Genomic DNA, 16,164 nt, shown 5'->3' on the forward strand with positions numbered 1-16,164 from the left:
ATGCTATCAGAACCTCCACTAATATAAAGCATTTCCTACCGATACTTATACATTTGACTCTGAAATCTAATGTAACATAATCTTCCAAAATACATTTAATGTACAACAATAAGAGAGCTACAGAAACAAATCTGACATTCAAAAGCAAAGAGGAAAATTCTGGATATTAAATATCCAAAACAGCGGAAAAGGTAAAGCACTCAAAAATAAACCTGAAAATCATAGAGGGAAAAAAAGGACTCAGTATTAGATTCTACAGCATTGAGAAGTACAAATAGGAAAGAAAAGGAATAAGTTACATTTAAAATAGAAGGCTCAATACATGAGAGAAGAGGCTTTAACAGCTTTAACAGAGGCAAAGTTTGGAACATGTCCATAAGACAATCCCACACCCTCTCCTGAATCCCAGGGAAGAAAGAACCCTTCAGGCAGGCGTCTTGTTATCCCTTCAGAAGCTGGCCTAAAGGTGAAATCCCGCTTTCCCCCAGGAGGTGGTGAGATGGTAGGAATACAAAAGAAGAACTCAGCTGGAGAGCCCATGCACAACCAAGCTAGTGTTTGCCTTTTGAGTCACCTTGCAAACCTCCTTCAAGGTAGATGAGCCACTAGACACTAAAGGAGATATCAGATCTCTTTTAAAACTCTCTTGCCTAAGAATGAGAGGACCCATCTGCCTCTGTAAGGGCTTTGTCAGTTCCAGAACTGGATGAAACTTACGTTCTGTGTCTGAGAAATTCAAACAACTTAGACGACCTGGTTCGCTAACAATAAAAGCAAAATAGAAAATAAGCTATCCTAAAAAAGAAGCCTTGTCACTGATACCTAAAATAAGGTATCTGCTGTCGCAAGTAAGTAGAGCAAAACTCTCTATTTCCTCATTGTCAGCCAGCATTTATACGGAGAGAATTTAGTAGGAGTAAGTAGGCACTGACTTCAAGTCATTAACTGCTGTACGCTAAAAGAAGCTTATCCAAATTTTCACCAGTTGTCTACCTACTCCAAACAAAAGAAATGTGGGAAAAGGCAGATGCTTACAACTACTGTTCACCATATTGGACATGTTAATCATTAAGGAATAAAGTACTTCAAATATTACACAATTATCAAAATAAGTTAAAAGGCATATTCTCTATGAAACGTCAAAAACACATACTGTTAATTCATACATAGATAAAACCATTTTCCTTTAAAATAAATAGGTAGATATACACCTGAAACTGACACAACATTGTAAATCAACTATACTCCAATGAAAATTTTAAAAATAATAAAATAAAACAAATAGGTAGAAACGATGAGAGCAGGCTACCATAAATCACCAAAAGATGAGGGGGAATAACCCCAACATAAGGTCTAAGATCCAGACACATTTTAAAGTAACAGAATTATTGAAGAGAATGGTCTAAATTGTAAGCATGCTAAAATTCTGACAAGAATAGAACCCAAGATGTCACTAATAGGCTACAGAATAATTAAGAAAATGGAAGTCAAGGAGAGGAGATTTTTTTTTTTTTTAACAGGGTCATTCAGTGAATATCATGGGACTAGAAACATGATCTATAAAACAAGAAAGAAGAAGAAATTTGCCAGCACCTGAAACCGGCAAAGTAGACCTGAGCTAAGGAAACAAGGATGACAAATATCCCAGGAGGTAAATAACACCAGTTTTCAAAATCTGATTCCAAAAAAAAAAGCGAAAACTAATTTGCCAAAAGGGGGGAAAAATGTGCAAGAAAAATTTTAAAACAATGTACACAAAATGCCTTAGGAAAATTTCTATTTCTGAAGTATTTTTATAGATATTTTCATTAATGTTCACATCAGCTTTTAAGAAGTTAAATCCACAACACAATTTTTAAAATAGTTGAGAGAAATCTTGTAAATATTTGTAATACCATTTGGCTTAAGCAATTCTGTAGCGCTTGTAAGATGAAACTTAAGTGAGAGTAGGCTCAATTAAATTTTAAAATCTCTCAGGCAAAATTATAAAGCACACATAGCAGAAGTAATATAAACAGGATTATCCTGAAGGAAAAAAATTGAACTACCATATTTGTGGATTTTTTTTCTGTACAGTAAATAGCATATAAAGTTCATACTCTGCAACTAACTTAAAATTAATCACTGGATATTCTTAAGTCTCATCTAAATTTATTGGATCTTATGTGAGGACAACCAAAGCTGCAAGATTTTTTTTTTTTAATGAGATTCAACTCAAACCATTAGTTGTTCTGTTCCTCCTCCAAGCAATATTCTATAAGCTAGGTATCTTATTTGATTTCGGTTCTCAAGTTCATAAGTCCATATCTAAATCTTAATTTATAACATAATTAAGTGCTGCGCATGCAAAAGTACTCTGTTCAAGTGGTTAAGTAAATCTAAACAGAACCGTAACATGACATTTCAGAAATCATTTGTGGATGCTGCCACAGGAAAAGCAGCAATTATCACAAAAAGACTTTATGAAATACCTGAGCAGATAAACAGCCCTTTCAATATCACTGAGGTCTTCATCAACTGTCAATCTTTCTATTTCTTCTGGTGTCTGTCAAGTGTAAAACACAAATTATGCACACAAACATCGGATCAGTCTTGCCTCCAGGGACCCTATCTGAATATGGACTAATGAAAAAGTTTCACAATTAAGCGTTATCACTGAAAACTAATCATGGGTCTGACGCCCTCAAACCTCAGACGTCTCTAATTGTTGGGTTTAGGTGGTGGAGTTTGGGGGGTTGGGGGCTTTTTGTTTGTTTGTTTACTCTTCTAGCTTCTAGATTGAAGCCTGAGAATCACGTTGTGGCTTCAGAAACTTGCTGAAATCAATTGCATGTATATATATAAAATGTATACATACTTTTAGTCTCTAATATCCAAGACTCTTTCGCCAGCATTTCCATCCCAGGAAATGCTTAAAAGGGGGAATGAAGACTGCAGCCGAGGGAGAATGAGAAAGACGAAATCTGGAGTGGGGGAGGGAAGGGAATAAACTCTGGGACTGGAAGAAAATCAAAGATTCGAGATATTGCGGCAGGTGGGAGTGAAAAGAGCTATAATGGGGGGCGGAGGGGGTGGTGGTCGGTCACTAGTTTTGCCAGCAGTGAGGGTTGCAGCCTCTGGGAGGCTGGGCGGAAGATGACTCTGCGGGGTCGGGGAGCTAGCGGGAGGTGGGGGGCCTAGTGAAGGTTGACTCTCTTAAGGAGGTTGGAGAGCAGGGTCCCAGCTAGAGTCCTGGAGGGGCTGGAAGGTAAGGACACGTGGTGACTCAGGATCGGGACAAAGGGTCGAGAGGGCTTTGAAGACCCGTAGCAGGACGGCCCTAGTATGGGTGCTAGTTGGGAGGTGAAGGGAGGCCCGGGCTGACTTGGGGACTGGGGGACCGGAGCTCGCTCTGATAGGGGAGGAGGGGCATGGGATCTGGGGTGTCTCTGGGAGAGGTAGGGGAAGAGTCGGGGCCGTGTAGACTGAGAAGTGGGACTGGGGCCTGAACCCGGGCAGCAGCACCAGGGAGCCAAAGCGGGGGGAGGGGGAGCCCCAAGGAGAGGAGGCGGGATAAGCGGGCTGCAGCTGCGAGGGGCAGCTCCTGCAGGGCCGGGGCAAGAAGGACCGCAACCGAGGGGCTCCGGCTGTGCGAGAGAGACGGCGCGGGGGAGGACGCCGCGCTGGCCCGAATGACAGGGGCTCGACCGGCCGTTCCTGGGGGGGGGGGGGGGTTGGGGAAAGGGCCCGGGGCGGGCTGGGCCGGGGGACTAGAAAACCGAGGGCGTCCGAGGGATCGCGGGCTGGCTCCGGATGCCCGTCCCTCGGGCCTGGGGGTCCAGGCTGGGAAAACCCGAGCCACGTCGAAGAAGGAGGCCCGAGAAGGGCCGGGTTAGGGTAACACGGCGGCCGGGGACTGGAGGAGGACTAGGGGGCCAGCAGGACTCCAAGAGGGTCCCGGGCCGCCTCGGGGAGCGGACGGGCTGGGGTCGGGGTAGGGGCAAGCCGCCGGGCGCCCTGCGGGCAGTTCCTCCTCCCCGGGGCGCACCTTGAGACTCCGGCGGACCGGCCTCTCGATGATGGTGAGCTCCTGCAGGTCCTCCATGTAGCCGAACAGACTGTTCTGACTGAAATCCATCGCGGCGGCGGGCGGCGGCGGACGCATGGACCGCCGGGCCCCCTAGCCGCCCGGGCCGGAGCGGCCCTGGGATGCCGGACGCGCGCAGCTCCGCGGCCGCCCACCAGCAGGACTTTCTCCCGCTCTCGGCCGAAGGAGCCGGGCGGGAGGCAAGCAGGCGCCGGGAGAAGGAGCGCGGCCGCCGAGGGGGGTGGGGCAGCCAAGGCGAGGGGGCGGGGCTATATGTGCGGGCGGGCCGCGCGGGCGGGGCCTGGGTGGGGAGGTGCCCGCCTCAGCCCCGCCCCCTCCCGGGCTTCGCGTGCACGCGGGCCGGACGCAACTGCCGCGCAACGTCGCGGCGGCCCCCTACCGCCCTCGTCTCTCTGCCCTTCTCTCCCCTTGTCCCGCCCCCGACCGAGCGCGCCCGAAGCCGCGGCGCGTGCGCAGAGCCTCCCACTCCCAGCGGCCAGTGGAGGAGGAGTGGGGTCGGTAGCCGGGGGCGGAGATGCTGAACCAATAAGAGGCGAAACAAAGGAGAGGGAGGTGGGCTGGGATCTTGCTTAAGTTGCTAGAATTATCGTGCGGTTATTCGTGGGACCGCCCACCCCAGCGCACGATCTGTGGACGCGAAGATCTCCGTAACTGCTCTATCCCTGAGGGAGGGGTGTGTACCCAAAATAAGGAAATAGAACTTGGTGTGTGCGGGATTGATGGGGACGGGGTGCATGGGCATACAGTCCGGGAGGCGTTAGCATGTGGGAAGGGCAGCCGTCAGAAAAAGGATTCCTGGAGAGGAGACGCTTAAACTGGATCTTAAACAGGATTTTTCCAAGAGAAATAAGAGCCCATTTCGGATTGAAGCCTGGGTGTGTTTGGGTTGTAGAAAGTGCAGGCAGAGTAGAGCTTGAAGTGCGGGGAACCGAATGCTTGGCAAGGTAGAGAGGTAGGTCCTTTATGGAAAAAAGCCCAGGTCTGGGCAGCCACGCTGAGTTGCTTGCATTTGATTCTGTTAAGAGTAGGAAGCGATGGAAGGGGGATTGGGGCCATTTTTTTGGACCTCAGCGACAAAAGTTTTGTTGATCATACTCTTCGCTCCTAAGAGTCAGCAACACCCAACTCTTTTTTATTTTATTATTTTCCACTCATTCCCTCTCCACCCTCCCGTTTCTCTACCCCCCATATGCATTCTGTCTCGTTTAAGATATGTCCGAGTACATGTATATATCCTCGAAAGATACTGCTTTTAGTTTAAGTATCTATTTTTAATACACACGAATGGTACTGTGATAAGAACTCATTCTGTTTCTTGTTTTTCCCTCAACATGATGTCTTAGAGATCTATCCGTGGGGCTGTGTATACCAGAGGTTCATTAATTCTGACCACTAAAAGTATTTGATTTGTGCGTCTAGCACATTTTACTTACCAGTTCCTTAATCAGTGAACACTTAGGTTGCCAGCAGTTCCTTGTTATCACAAACAATGCTGGAATGGGTATTACACGTGTCTCTTATGGACCATAAGAGAGAAATGGAGTTGCTAGATCACGGAGTCTACACTGCTTGGTTTCACTCTGCCATGGTACTCTCCAGAATGGCTTTGCCAGTTTGCACTGCCACCAATGGCACATGAAGATAGGAAGGTTCCTGTTTCTCCACTTTATATGCTAACATTTGGTATTATGTCCCAATTTCTATTAATCTGGCATTGGTAAAGTAGTATCACATTTTAATTTTCATGATTAGTGATAACCGTTTTTCCATATGCTTAAGAGCCATAGAGATGTTTTTCCTTCCGTGAACTACCTGCTACATCTTTTGCCTATTTTTCTGCTAAATTTCCTATTATTTTTCTGAGGGAACTTTTAAAGTTTCTTACATATTCTAAATATTAATCCCTTGTCAGCCTTGGACATTGCCAGTATCTCCCAGTCTTTCTTGCATCCTTTTAGCTTGGTCTTTGCTATCCTACAGTGTAGGGGAAATCCTTAATTTTGATGTAGCCAAATGCATCCAATTTCAGCCTTGTGAAGAGTGCTTTTGGGGTCTTGTTTAAAGATCTTTTCCTACGCTTGGCTGCAAAATATTCTCCTACATTTTTCCCTATTTTGCTTCATACTTTTACCTGTCACATGTCTTAATTCATCTGGAGTTCACCTTGCATGTACTGCAAATAGGAATACAATATTATTTTCTGTGCATGCTGAGCCAGTTTTCCCAGCAGTACCCACCAAACAATCCATCTTTTCCCCACCAAGATGTGACGGCATCTGTGTTGTAAGCCAAGTCTCCGTAGACACCTGTCTCTGTTTCTGGGCTCTCATTGCTCTCCTGTTGATCTAGATCTGTTCCTGTACCAGTGCTACACTGATTTTATTGCTATGACTTTGTTATATGTCCTAATATCTGGTAGAGTGAATCCTCCCACTCTTCGCCCTTTTTCTTTTTTTTTTTTCGATATTGCCTTGAAGGTCAAAGCAAAATATGGTCAGGCATTACCCCAAAGCTGAAAGTCAGGTTTTCTGATACCTACTCCACTAAGGAGAATTCAAGGGAAAACGAAAAGGAGTGCATCTTGATGGGATCAGGATGGAGAAGAAGCAAAGACATGGTGGAGGTGGTTTTCCTTAGCAGATACCTTGCAACCTCCCCCTTCTGTCAATTTCTGAAATTCTCTTCCTTTTCCCCTTGATTTGTAGCTGCTACTAAACAATACTTGTACGCTTTACCCTGTCTCAGCTAAGAAGTGTTATCTCATATTTGAATTTTGTAACAGCATCCTCTGAGACTTGATGACATTCTTAATGAACAATTGAGTAACTACACAGAAACAGCTTTCATGGGCATGAGGTTGATGAAGGGGAAATAGTCAATTTGAACAGCTGTGCCTGCTGTAGTTCCCACCCTCTGGTGGAAATAGTCCACCTTGCCAGGAAACCTGAGTCCCAGTCCTGGCTCTGCCAGTGACATGCAGTGAAGTGACTCTTGGAGCCCTCTTTTCCTTATGTGAACTGCTTTGTTACAGCTTGTCTCGATGTGTCCTCAGAGCAGCCCCGTGAAATGCAGAAGAGATGCACCACTTTTCCAATTTTATAGATGAAGAAACTGAGGCTCAAAGAAGTTATGTGACTTAGGCTTGAGCAGCTAAGGGAAGCTAGATTTATGTATTTATTTTGTTCATTGAACATGGTTCAATGAACATTTGTTCCCAACTGCCTGGGTTCGAGTCCTGGCTCTGCCATTTCCTGTTGTAGGAAAGGTACTTAATCACTTTGTCCCTCACTTTACTCATCTCTAAGATAGAAATAATAGTACTGGCCTTAGCATAAAGTCATGTAAGTATTAAGTGAGGTAGTATGCATACAATGCTTAGAGAAATTCCTGGTACACAGCAAACATTCAGTGTTTGCTATTATTATTATTATTATTTTTTATATAGGAAAATGTATATTTGTACCTTGTAAGGCAGTACAGCATTTATAACAAAACTATTAATTACATTCCAAATACAATCAGTGGAACAAAAGTATCACATACAGATGTTTTAAAAAACATGCAGCATGTTAGCAAAGGGGCTGTGTGGTAATATACAACTTTTTGTTACCATAGTAATAGTTTAATGATTAGAATGAAGAAGTAGTGATTTAAGCATTTTATATCTCAACACGATAGTTACATATAAGCATTTTACTGTTTGGTTTTATTTTAGTAATTTGTTTGGGGAGTTTGGGTGACATATCAATCATTATAATGCTTTCCTATTTAAATTATGAATTATGGGAAACTGGCTCTAGGCTAAGGTTTCATCAGGAACTGATTCATACCTTTGAGGAAGATTCTTGGAATATGTGTATGTGCATATACATTTTTTTTTTAAGTAGTCACTTATTGGTTTCCTATCATGCATCCAGTCTCCCCTTTTTCCTTCCCCTTCCTAACACTATTCCTAACATTGAGTATCACCCCTTAGCCCATGCAACCCATGTGGTTTTGAGGAAACACGATCACACCCATGGAGGCAGGCCATGGTTGGCGGGAATGGCATATCCCACTGTTCCTAGAAAGCAATTCATCAGCACAACATTCTTGGTTCAACAGTAAATAAGCATGGTATTTGGATATAAACTGCTATTAGAAATAGAGCATTGTCCCCTAGATGTAAACCTTTTGTTTACACCAATCCAAGCTGTAATACAGATAAAATTGTTCTTTCCATAGTAAAACAGAAGCAAGGACGTGCACAGTTCTAGGATAGTATGCTCTGGTTCTATATCCATTCGTCTATTAATGTTCCTTTTTCCTTTCTGCCTTGGAAAATTTAATCATGTCCAAAAAAGTCAAAAATTATATTTCTAAAATATAATTCAATGACTTCACTATCCTTTATGAACAAACATACCGCTAATTCTCTAAAACTGAAAATTGAACCTGTCTATAACTACATATCTTGCCTGGATAGTCACAGATATTTCATTCTGTAATAGAAGGAAGTGATTTTTCCAAAGAGGAGTCAAGAGATCTATATTATAGTTCAAACTCTTTAAAATTAACATATATAACATACTGCAACATAACACAAGATTTGTGGGAAGGATGAGCGAGATAGTGGTTCAGTTTCCTTTTTGTAAATCAAATGAGCTGGTCTATTTAATTTACAGTCCCTATTGTACTTAATATTTGAAAATTCTAATTTAGGGCTCAGACTGTGGCCTTGTCATCCAAAAGAGCAACCAAATTAAAAGACACAGCAATTCTTCTATTTTAGCTTATTATATATTAAAAACCTCAAAAAACCAAATATGCTATAATACATGTTACAAATGAACAAAAATCTACAAAGTTTATGGCAATGTATCATATAGAATTACCTCACAATATTTTTATGTTTAAAGTAGACCTTTTTAAATACAGTACTTACATATTTCTCTTTCATATATTCATACTTGCCTTGGCAATTTGACATCTATATAAATCTTATGATCATTCTTTAATAAATATAAAAGAATAAAAACACCTATGAAATTTGGACAAACACATTACCACTATACTTTGTTATATTTAACCCATCCAGATTCTTAGTTTAACTCATTCAATTACTGCAAAGATCTTTATAGAGCTGAATCTGATACTGTATAATAGTACGTCACTGCCCTCTGACGGAGCTGAATCTGGTACTGTATAATAGTACGTCACTGCCCTCTGACGGAGCTGAATCTGGTACTGTATAATAGTACGTCACTGCCCTCTGACGGAGCTGAATCTGGTACTGTATAATAGTACGTCACTGCCCTCTGACGGAGCTGAATCTGGTACTGTATAATAGTACGTCACTGCCCTCTGACGGAGCTGAATCTGGTACTGTATAATAGTACGTCACTGCCCTCTGACGGAGCTGAATCTGGTACTGTATAATAGTACATCACTGCCCTCTGATGGCACCACTAATATATTTTAAACTCAGCAAGCAAAAATAAAAAGTATTATAATGTAAAACACAGTATGTTAATTTTATAAGCTACAGAAGTAGGAAATAAATTAGGGGAAATTCAATGTTTTCTACAAATATTAATTTCTTAGTAAGTTATAAAAATTTACAGTGTTCCTTCATATAAGCCCTTCAAATGATTTTTCAAGATTTTCCCTGATGACCAGTTTAAAGGCACTAAGTCCATAAGTTTAAGCAAAAGTCTTCACATATAATGAAATAAAGAGATAAAAGGTTAATCGGCAAACTATAAATAGCTAGGTCATTTTATAAAGGAGGGAAAATACAAGTGCAAACTTTAATATCTGAGGTGTATGCAGAGTTTTTCCATGCAGTATATAAATATATATTCACTATTTAGGCCCATGTTTTAACTACTAAAAAACGGCAAATCACCCACTGTCTGCAGAAGAGCAAATGTAGGGAAAATAAGTATTTAATGAAAAGTCTGGCCATTTCCTAAGTCTAACAATCAAAAGCATTTTCAATATTCAATTTTGAAAAAGCACTGCATTTAAGAGACTAAAATTACGACGTCTGAATCTTCATTTATTCAAAGAGAAGAAATTAAATTGAGGATGTCCGCTTGATTGCAGATATTACTTATTGGCAGTAGACTCTTTCACTCATGTTATGCTTTATGAAACTGTCCACCTAAGGCCACCTTCTGGTGGGGGCCCAGATGTAGCCATTTCTTTTTCTATTTTTTCCTTTTTCTTTCTCTTTTCTTCCACAGACTGAACATTCAGAATGCCCCGAGATGCAGCCTCCTTCTGTCTTCTTTCTGCAGCCTCTGCAAGCTTTGCTCTTTTTTCTTCCAGGTCCGGCGAAGGAGGCGCGGCCTCCGTGGGACAGGGAAAACACAGCCCCATGGGGATCGCGGCTGGGGGAATTCCCCTCCTGGGTCCGCCCCAGACCAGGCCGTGAGAACTGCGCGATCAGACCCGGGTCCCAGTTATCTGCTATTATTATTATTATTACCACCACCAGACCAGTGTTTCCCGGTACCCAGGTTCAGAAAAGATTAAATAAATTGTGCTGAATCAGTTGATTATTGTGGGAGGCAGAATAATGCTCTCCCAAAGATGTCCACATCCTAATCCTCTGAATGTGTGACTGTTACCTACGTGGCAAAAGGGACTTTAAGGATGTGACTAGTTTAAGGATTTTGAGGTGGGAAGATTATCTTGGATGATCCAGATGGGCCCAGTGTAATCATAAGGGTCCTTATGAGTAAAAGAGGGAGGCAGAAGGGTCAGTGTCAGAGTGATGTGATACAAAAGAATCTTGACCGGCCATTGCTGGCTTTGAAGATGGAAGAGGGCTCAAGGGGACAACTTCTAGAAGCTGGAAAAGGGGAAAAAAAAACTTCTTCTAGAGCCTCCAGATGGGAATGCAGTGTAGCCCCTGCTGACACCTTGATTTTAGCCCAGTGAAACCCAGTTCTAAGTTCCAGAGCTGTAAGATAATAAATTTGTGTTTTTCAAGCCACTAGATTGGTGGTAATTTGTTACAGGAGCAGTAGGAAACTAATGTAATTATAATGCAATAATGAGAAAAATATTTAAATTAGATTTCTACCTCAGAACATAGACAAAATCAATTTCAGGTGAATAAAAAAAAAACTAAAGACAAATCTTTCAAACTTTTGGAAGAAAATATAGAAGAATAGTTTTATGACATCAGAATAGGGAGAATGTTCTTATACAAAACAAAAAGCACATGCTATAAAAGTGATAAATGTAACTATCTTAAAATTAAGAACTCGTATTCATCAAAAGACACAAAGACAGTAACAAAAAAAACTATAGACTGGGAAAAGATATTTACAAGAAAATAACCAAAGAAGAATTGCTGTCCAGAATTAAGAATTCCAAAAAAATCAGTAAGAAGACAACTAAGTGGAAACATGGGCAATATATATACAACCATTTTGCAGAAGAAGAACCACTAATAAACCTATGAAAAGAAGCTCAACCTCACTAATAATCAGGAGAAGGTAAATGTTGACACCCACCAGAGAAGCAAAAATTTTAAAGTCTGGCCGCATCAGGTGTCTGAAGGATGTAAAACAAAAGGAACTCTTGGACAGTGTTGGTGGAAGTGAAAATTGGTGCAAACACTTTGGAAGCCACTTTGGAAAATAATTTGGCATTAACTTGTAAAATGGAATTTACCTCTTCAAGGTATCTACTATGTACCCTAGAGGAACTCTTTGCACTCTTGCACAAAGAGACATGCACAAGAAAGTTCACAGCAGTACAAATTATAATTGCAAAAACCTGGTAACAACTCAAATGCCCATCAACAGGAGAATAAATTAGTTGTATTATACTCAATCAATGGAAACTATGATGGCAAAAATGAACCCGAACTACATAATTCTACAAAGATAAATCTCACAAACATGTTGACCAACAAATGCAAATCACCAAAGATTATCTACAGTGTGATACTATTTACATAATGTTCAAAAACAATAGTATATGTAATATCCATATGTGGTTAAAATGATGAAAAGGAAAAAGAGATGATAGACACAAAATGCAGTCTTTTGTTAATCTCTAGGACTGAGATGTGATCAGGGAGGGGCACGTAGACATTGGTGATGTGTTTTTTTCGTTTTTTAATTTTTAGGCCGCTCTGCACTTGGCATGTGGGGTCTTAGTTCCCTGAACAGAGATCGAGCCCCCTGCAGTAGAAGTATGGAGTCTTTTTTTTTAGTATTTATGTATCTATTTATTTGGCTGCGCTGGGTCTTAGTTGTGGCACGCGGGATCTATTTCCCTGACCAGGGATCAAACCCGGGCCCCTGCGTTGGGAGCACAGAGTCTTAACCACTAGACCACCAGGGAAGTCCCAAGTGATGTGTTATTTTTTGAACTGGGTAGTGTAGTGATATGTGAGTGTTTTATTGTTAGGCTTAAAGTATACATATGTAGTCCATATCATGTTTTATGCATGAAGTATTTTAGAATTTTTTAGATCTGGGAGATGATATGGTTTCCAGTTGTAGTGTAGCCACTGCACTCGTCCATTCATTCATTCAAAACATATTTCAAGAATTCTACTTTGTATGTTATATTAAGGCATTAATTGTAGGTATATTATAGGCATTGTTCTAGGTCTAGGGATACATAGCAAGCCAGGTACAGGCCCTACCATCAAGGAGCACACACCCTAGGGATAGCCATAGAAATTGATCCAATAATCATAGAATTAAATAGATAATTACAAAGTATGATAACGGCTATGGAAGAAATACAGAGTTAGGAGACTGACGGAGGAGGTCCACCTTACCTACTTTTGCATAAGTCAGAAATAAACCTTTTTTGTGTTAAGCCACTGAGAATTCACTGAGTTTTCTGTTACTGCAGCATGGCCCATCTGTCCTAACTAATAAAAGATTCTAGGGGCACAAGAGTGACGATAGAGACACCAGGTAGGAAATGATAGTTGCTTGGACTAGAGTCATGATGATAAAGATGGAGCAACGTGAATAGCTACAAGAGAGATTTTGGAGGTAACTGGGAATGGATTAGGGGTGGAGGGGTGGGGGTCAGGGAGACAGAGGCATTAGGATGATTTCCAAGTTTTAGGCGAGGTGAGCTGTCACCCACCCAGTGCTCATTCTGTGTTTTCTTTAGTGTCTGAGTAGACAGCAACTGCTGACAACTGCTGCAGAGGTCCCCCTGCAGCCCCAAGCGGACTTCCCCAAGTCAGCACCTGCTCCCTGTAACAGCTCCCTTCTCGCCAGCTTGAGTCTGGGTGAACTAGACGAGGGTCCTAGTGGGCCACACCTGTTGGAATCTGCCCGGCACCTGGGACAACAGTTAACACATAGTAAGTGTTCTGTTAATGTTTGTTGAGAAAGTGAAAAGAGAAAGAGGGAGGAGGCAGGGAGCACTAAACTGGCATAGTAGGAGATCTTCTGCCACCCTGGCCAAGTCACCTGGATTAACAGAGCCTCTGTTCTTCCCTCTTTTTGTGTGTGTGTGTCGCCCAGCTTGTGAGATCTTAGTTCCCCCACCAGGGATTGAACCCAGGCCACATCAGCGAAAGCGCCAAGTCCTAACCACTGGACTACCAGGGAATTCCCCGTTCTTTTTTTTTTATTTTATTTTTTTTTTATTTTTGGCTGCCTTGGGTCTTCGTTGCTGCGCGTGGGCTTTCTCTAGTTGCGACGAGCGGGCACTACTCTTCGTTGCGGTGCGTGGGCTTCTCACTGCGGTGGCTTCTCTTGTTGTGGAGCACGGGCTCTAGGTGTGCGGGCTTCTGTAGTTGTAGCACGTGGGCTCAGTAGTTGTGGCTCGCGGGCTCTAGAGCACACACTCAGTAGTTGTGGCGCACGGGCTTAGTTGCTCTGTGGCATGTGGGATCTTCCCAGACCAGGGATCAAACCCGTGCCCCCCTACATTGGCAGGCAGATTCCCAACCACTGCGCCACCAGGGAAGGCTGCCTGTTCTTGTTTTGAAGTCACTCCCAACACAGCCAGAATGATCCTGTGCTCTAAACCAGGGCTTCTCAGCCTTGTTACTATGCGGACCTCGGTCATTCTTTATTGGGGAGCTGGAGGCAAATGCTGTCCTGTACATTGTAGGATATTCAGCAGCATTCCTGGCCTCTACCCACTAGATACCAGTGTCTGATCCTGACCTCTCCTCACTCCTCCTCAGTACTGACCATGGAAAATATCTTCAGGCATTGCCAAATTTGGATGCGAAATCCCCTTCCTCCCAATTGAGAACCACTGCTCTAAACTCCGCAGTAACTCCCCATCTCATGCAGAGAACGTCCTCCCACATCCCGTCACATCTCTGGTCTCACAGCCTCCCGGTTTCTGCCTCACCCGCTCTGCTTTCTGTACGCACGCTGGCGTCTTTGCTATCCCTTGAACACTTGAGGTATGAGCCCCGTCAGAGCCATGAAGCCTGAGGTCCCTCTGACTGGGATGCTCTTCCGTCAGAGTTGCAAACAACTCACCCCATCACATCCTTCAGAGTTTTCCTCAGGTGTCACCTCGGTGAGGCCAGCTCAGGACGCCTTTTATGAAAATAAAATCCATTTTAGTTTGCTAAGGCGACCATAACAAAATACCACAGACTGGGTGACAACAGAAATGTACTGTCTCACAGTCTAGAGGCTGGAAGTCCAAGATCAAGGTGTTGGCAGGGTCGGTTTCTCCTGAGGCTTGCAGATGGCCGCCTTCTCACTGTGTCCTCACAGGGTCTCTTCTCTGTGTGTGGCATCCCTGATGTCTCTTCATGTGTCCAAATTTTCTCTTCTTATAAGGGCACCAGGCATATTGGGTTAGGGCTCACTATAATGGCCCCATTTTAACTTAATGACCTCTTTAATGGCCCTATCTCCAAATACTGTCACATTCTGAGGTACTAGGTGTTAGGACTTTAACAGGTGAATTTTGGAGGACACGGTCCAGCCCATGATATCCAGCATCACCACCACCAGCCCTTATCAGTCTAACATTCTGAGTATTTTACTTATCTCTTTTACGGTCTTTTTTTCCCCTCTAACCCTCCACTCAAATGTTGTCTTCCATAAAAGGAGGGATTTTGTCCGTGTTATTCACCGCTGCATTCCCAGGGCCTAGAATAGTACCTGGTACGTGGTAGGTGCTTATTAATTCGTCGTTAAAGTGATGAATAGGCATAGCTTCTCCATTAACTAGCAGTGAACTTGAGGAAATCACTTAACTTCTCTGGCCCTCAGCTCCCTCTGTCAAATGAGGGAATTAGGCTAGATAATATCGAATGAGGATTCTGTCCTCTTTCAATCTTGGTCCTGACTTAGCCCAGATTCCCTAGAAAACCCTTCCTTGGGAGGTGCAATCCTAGGGCAGCCAGAGTAAGAGAGTGAAGCGAGGTGGGGCAGAAAGGGAAGCAGATGCAGGCACTGTGCTGCCGAGCTGGCCACCAGTTCGTGAAGAGGCACAGCCCGGTGTTCAGCCACGGAGGACGTCTGCAGACAGGCTACGCAGAAGCCCGGGCCGGGGAACTGCCCGTGGGAAGCAGGCGGGTAAGGCTTCCTTCTGCTGTCTACCTTCTGTAGGTCACAGTTGGCTCCTTGGGGAGTTAAGTCCCCAGCACTCTAATGGTTTCACCTGGCTCTTTCAGCAGCTTCCGGGGGAGCCAGACTCCAAGCCCTCAAGAGTAAGGGCTCAGTCCCAGTTAGGAAATGAAGGCTCCAACCCCTCAGGCTGCAGGGAACTGAGAAAGTAAGGTAATCAGGACAGCAATCCCTGGTCCTTTGGGTTGAAGAGGCTCAGAGCCTAGGAGACAGCGGAGACGCAGAGAATCTGAGACGGCCTAAGATGTGCCCAAGCAGGCGGCTGAGGGAAGGACTAGTGAGGAGGGGAACAGCCCAGGTGTCTGCCGCCCAGGTCAGCAGAGAGCTGGTCAGGAGCATTTAGTGGCTCCAGCCATCGAGGAAGGAGATCAAAGGAGTGCAGCCTAGCAAGCAGGGCATCGAGTGGCCTGGATGGAATTGGTCCTTTAGAAGTCCTGAAGGGGCCTCCATGGCCCCAGCAGCCCAGCCTCATGAAAGCGTTCTGACAGGTCCTTGCAT

The 16,164-nt window shown here is 43.6% G+C and overlaps 2 protein-coding genes across 4 annotated transcripts in view; both read right to left on the reverse strand.

Annotated features, from left to right (window-relative positions):
* LOC103010720 (cyclin-Y-like protein 1) overlaps positions 1–4,276 on the reverse strand; it is an 87,386-nt gene extending 83,110 nt beyond the window's left edge. The window contains exons 1-2 of one of the 3 annotated variants that reach the window (XM_057544265.1): positions 4,028–4,276; positions 2,472–2,545 (exon numbers count right to left, since the gene is read on the reverse strand). In XM_057544265.1, the coding sequence (XP_057400248.1) occupies positions 2,472–2,514 (43 nt within the window). In that variant the 5' untranslated portion in view covers positions 2,515–2,545; positions 4,028–4,276. Of the gene's footprint in view, positions 1–2,471; positions 3,377–4,027 lie in introns of those variants that run through there. The other 2 variants (XM_057544268.1, XM_057544267.1) reach the window with 2 other exon arrangements.
* A 3,268-nt stretch (positions 4,277–7,544) lies between these two features.
* Positions 7,545–11,138, reverse strand: LOC130707768 (small VCP/p97-interacting protein). Its single transcript, XM_057544760.1, has one exon. The coding sequence runs from the start codon at positions 10,448–10,450 to the stop codon at positions 10,217–10,219; it is 234 nt and encodes a 77-aa protein (XP_057400743.1). The 5' UTR covers positions 10,451–11,138; the 3' UTR covers positions 7,545–10,216.
* Between the last annotated feature and the right edge of the window lie 5,026 nt (positions 11,139–16,164).

Source organism: Balaenoptera acutorostrata, chromosome 3 (genome assembly GCF_949987535.1).
Source record: "Balaenoptera acutorostrata chromosome 3, mBalAcu1.1, whole genome shotgun sequence".
In the NCBI taxonomy this organism is placed as follows: Eukaryota; Metazoa; Chordata; class Mammalia; order Artiodactyla; family Balaenopteridae; genus Balaenoptera; species Balaenoptera acutorostrata.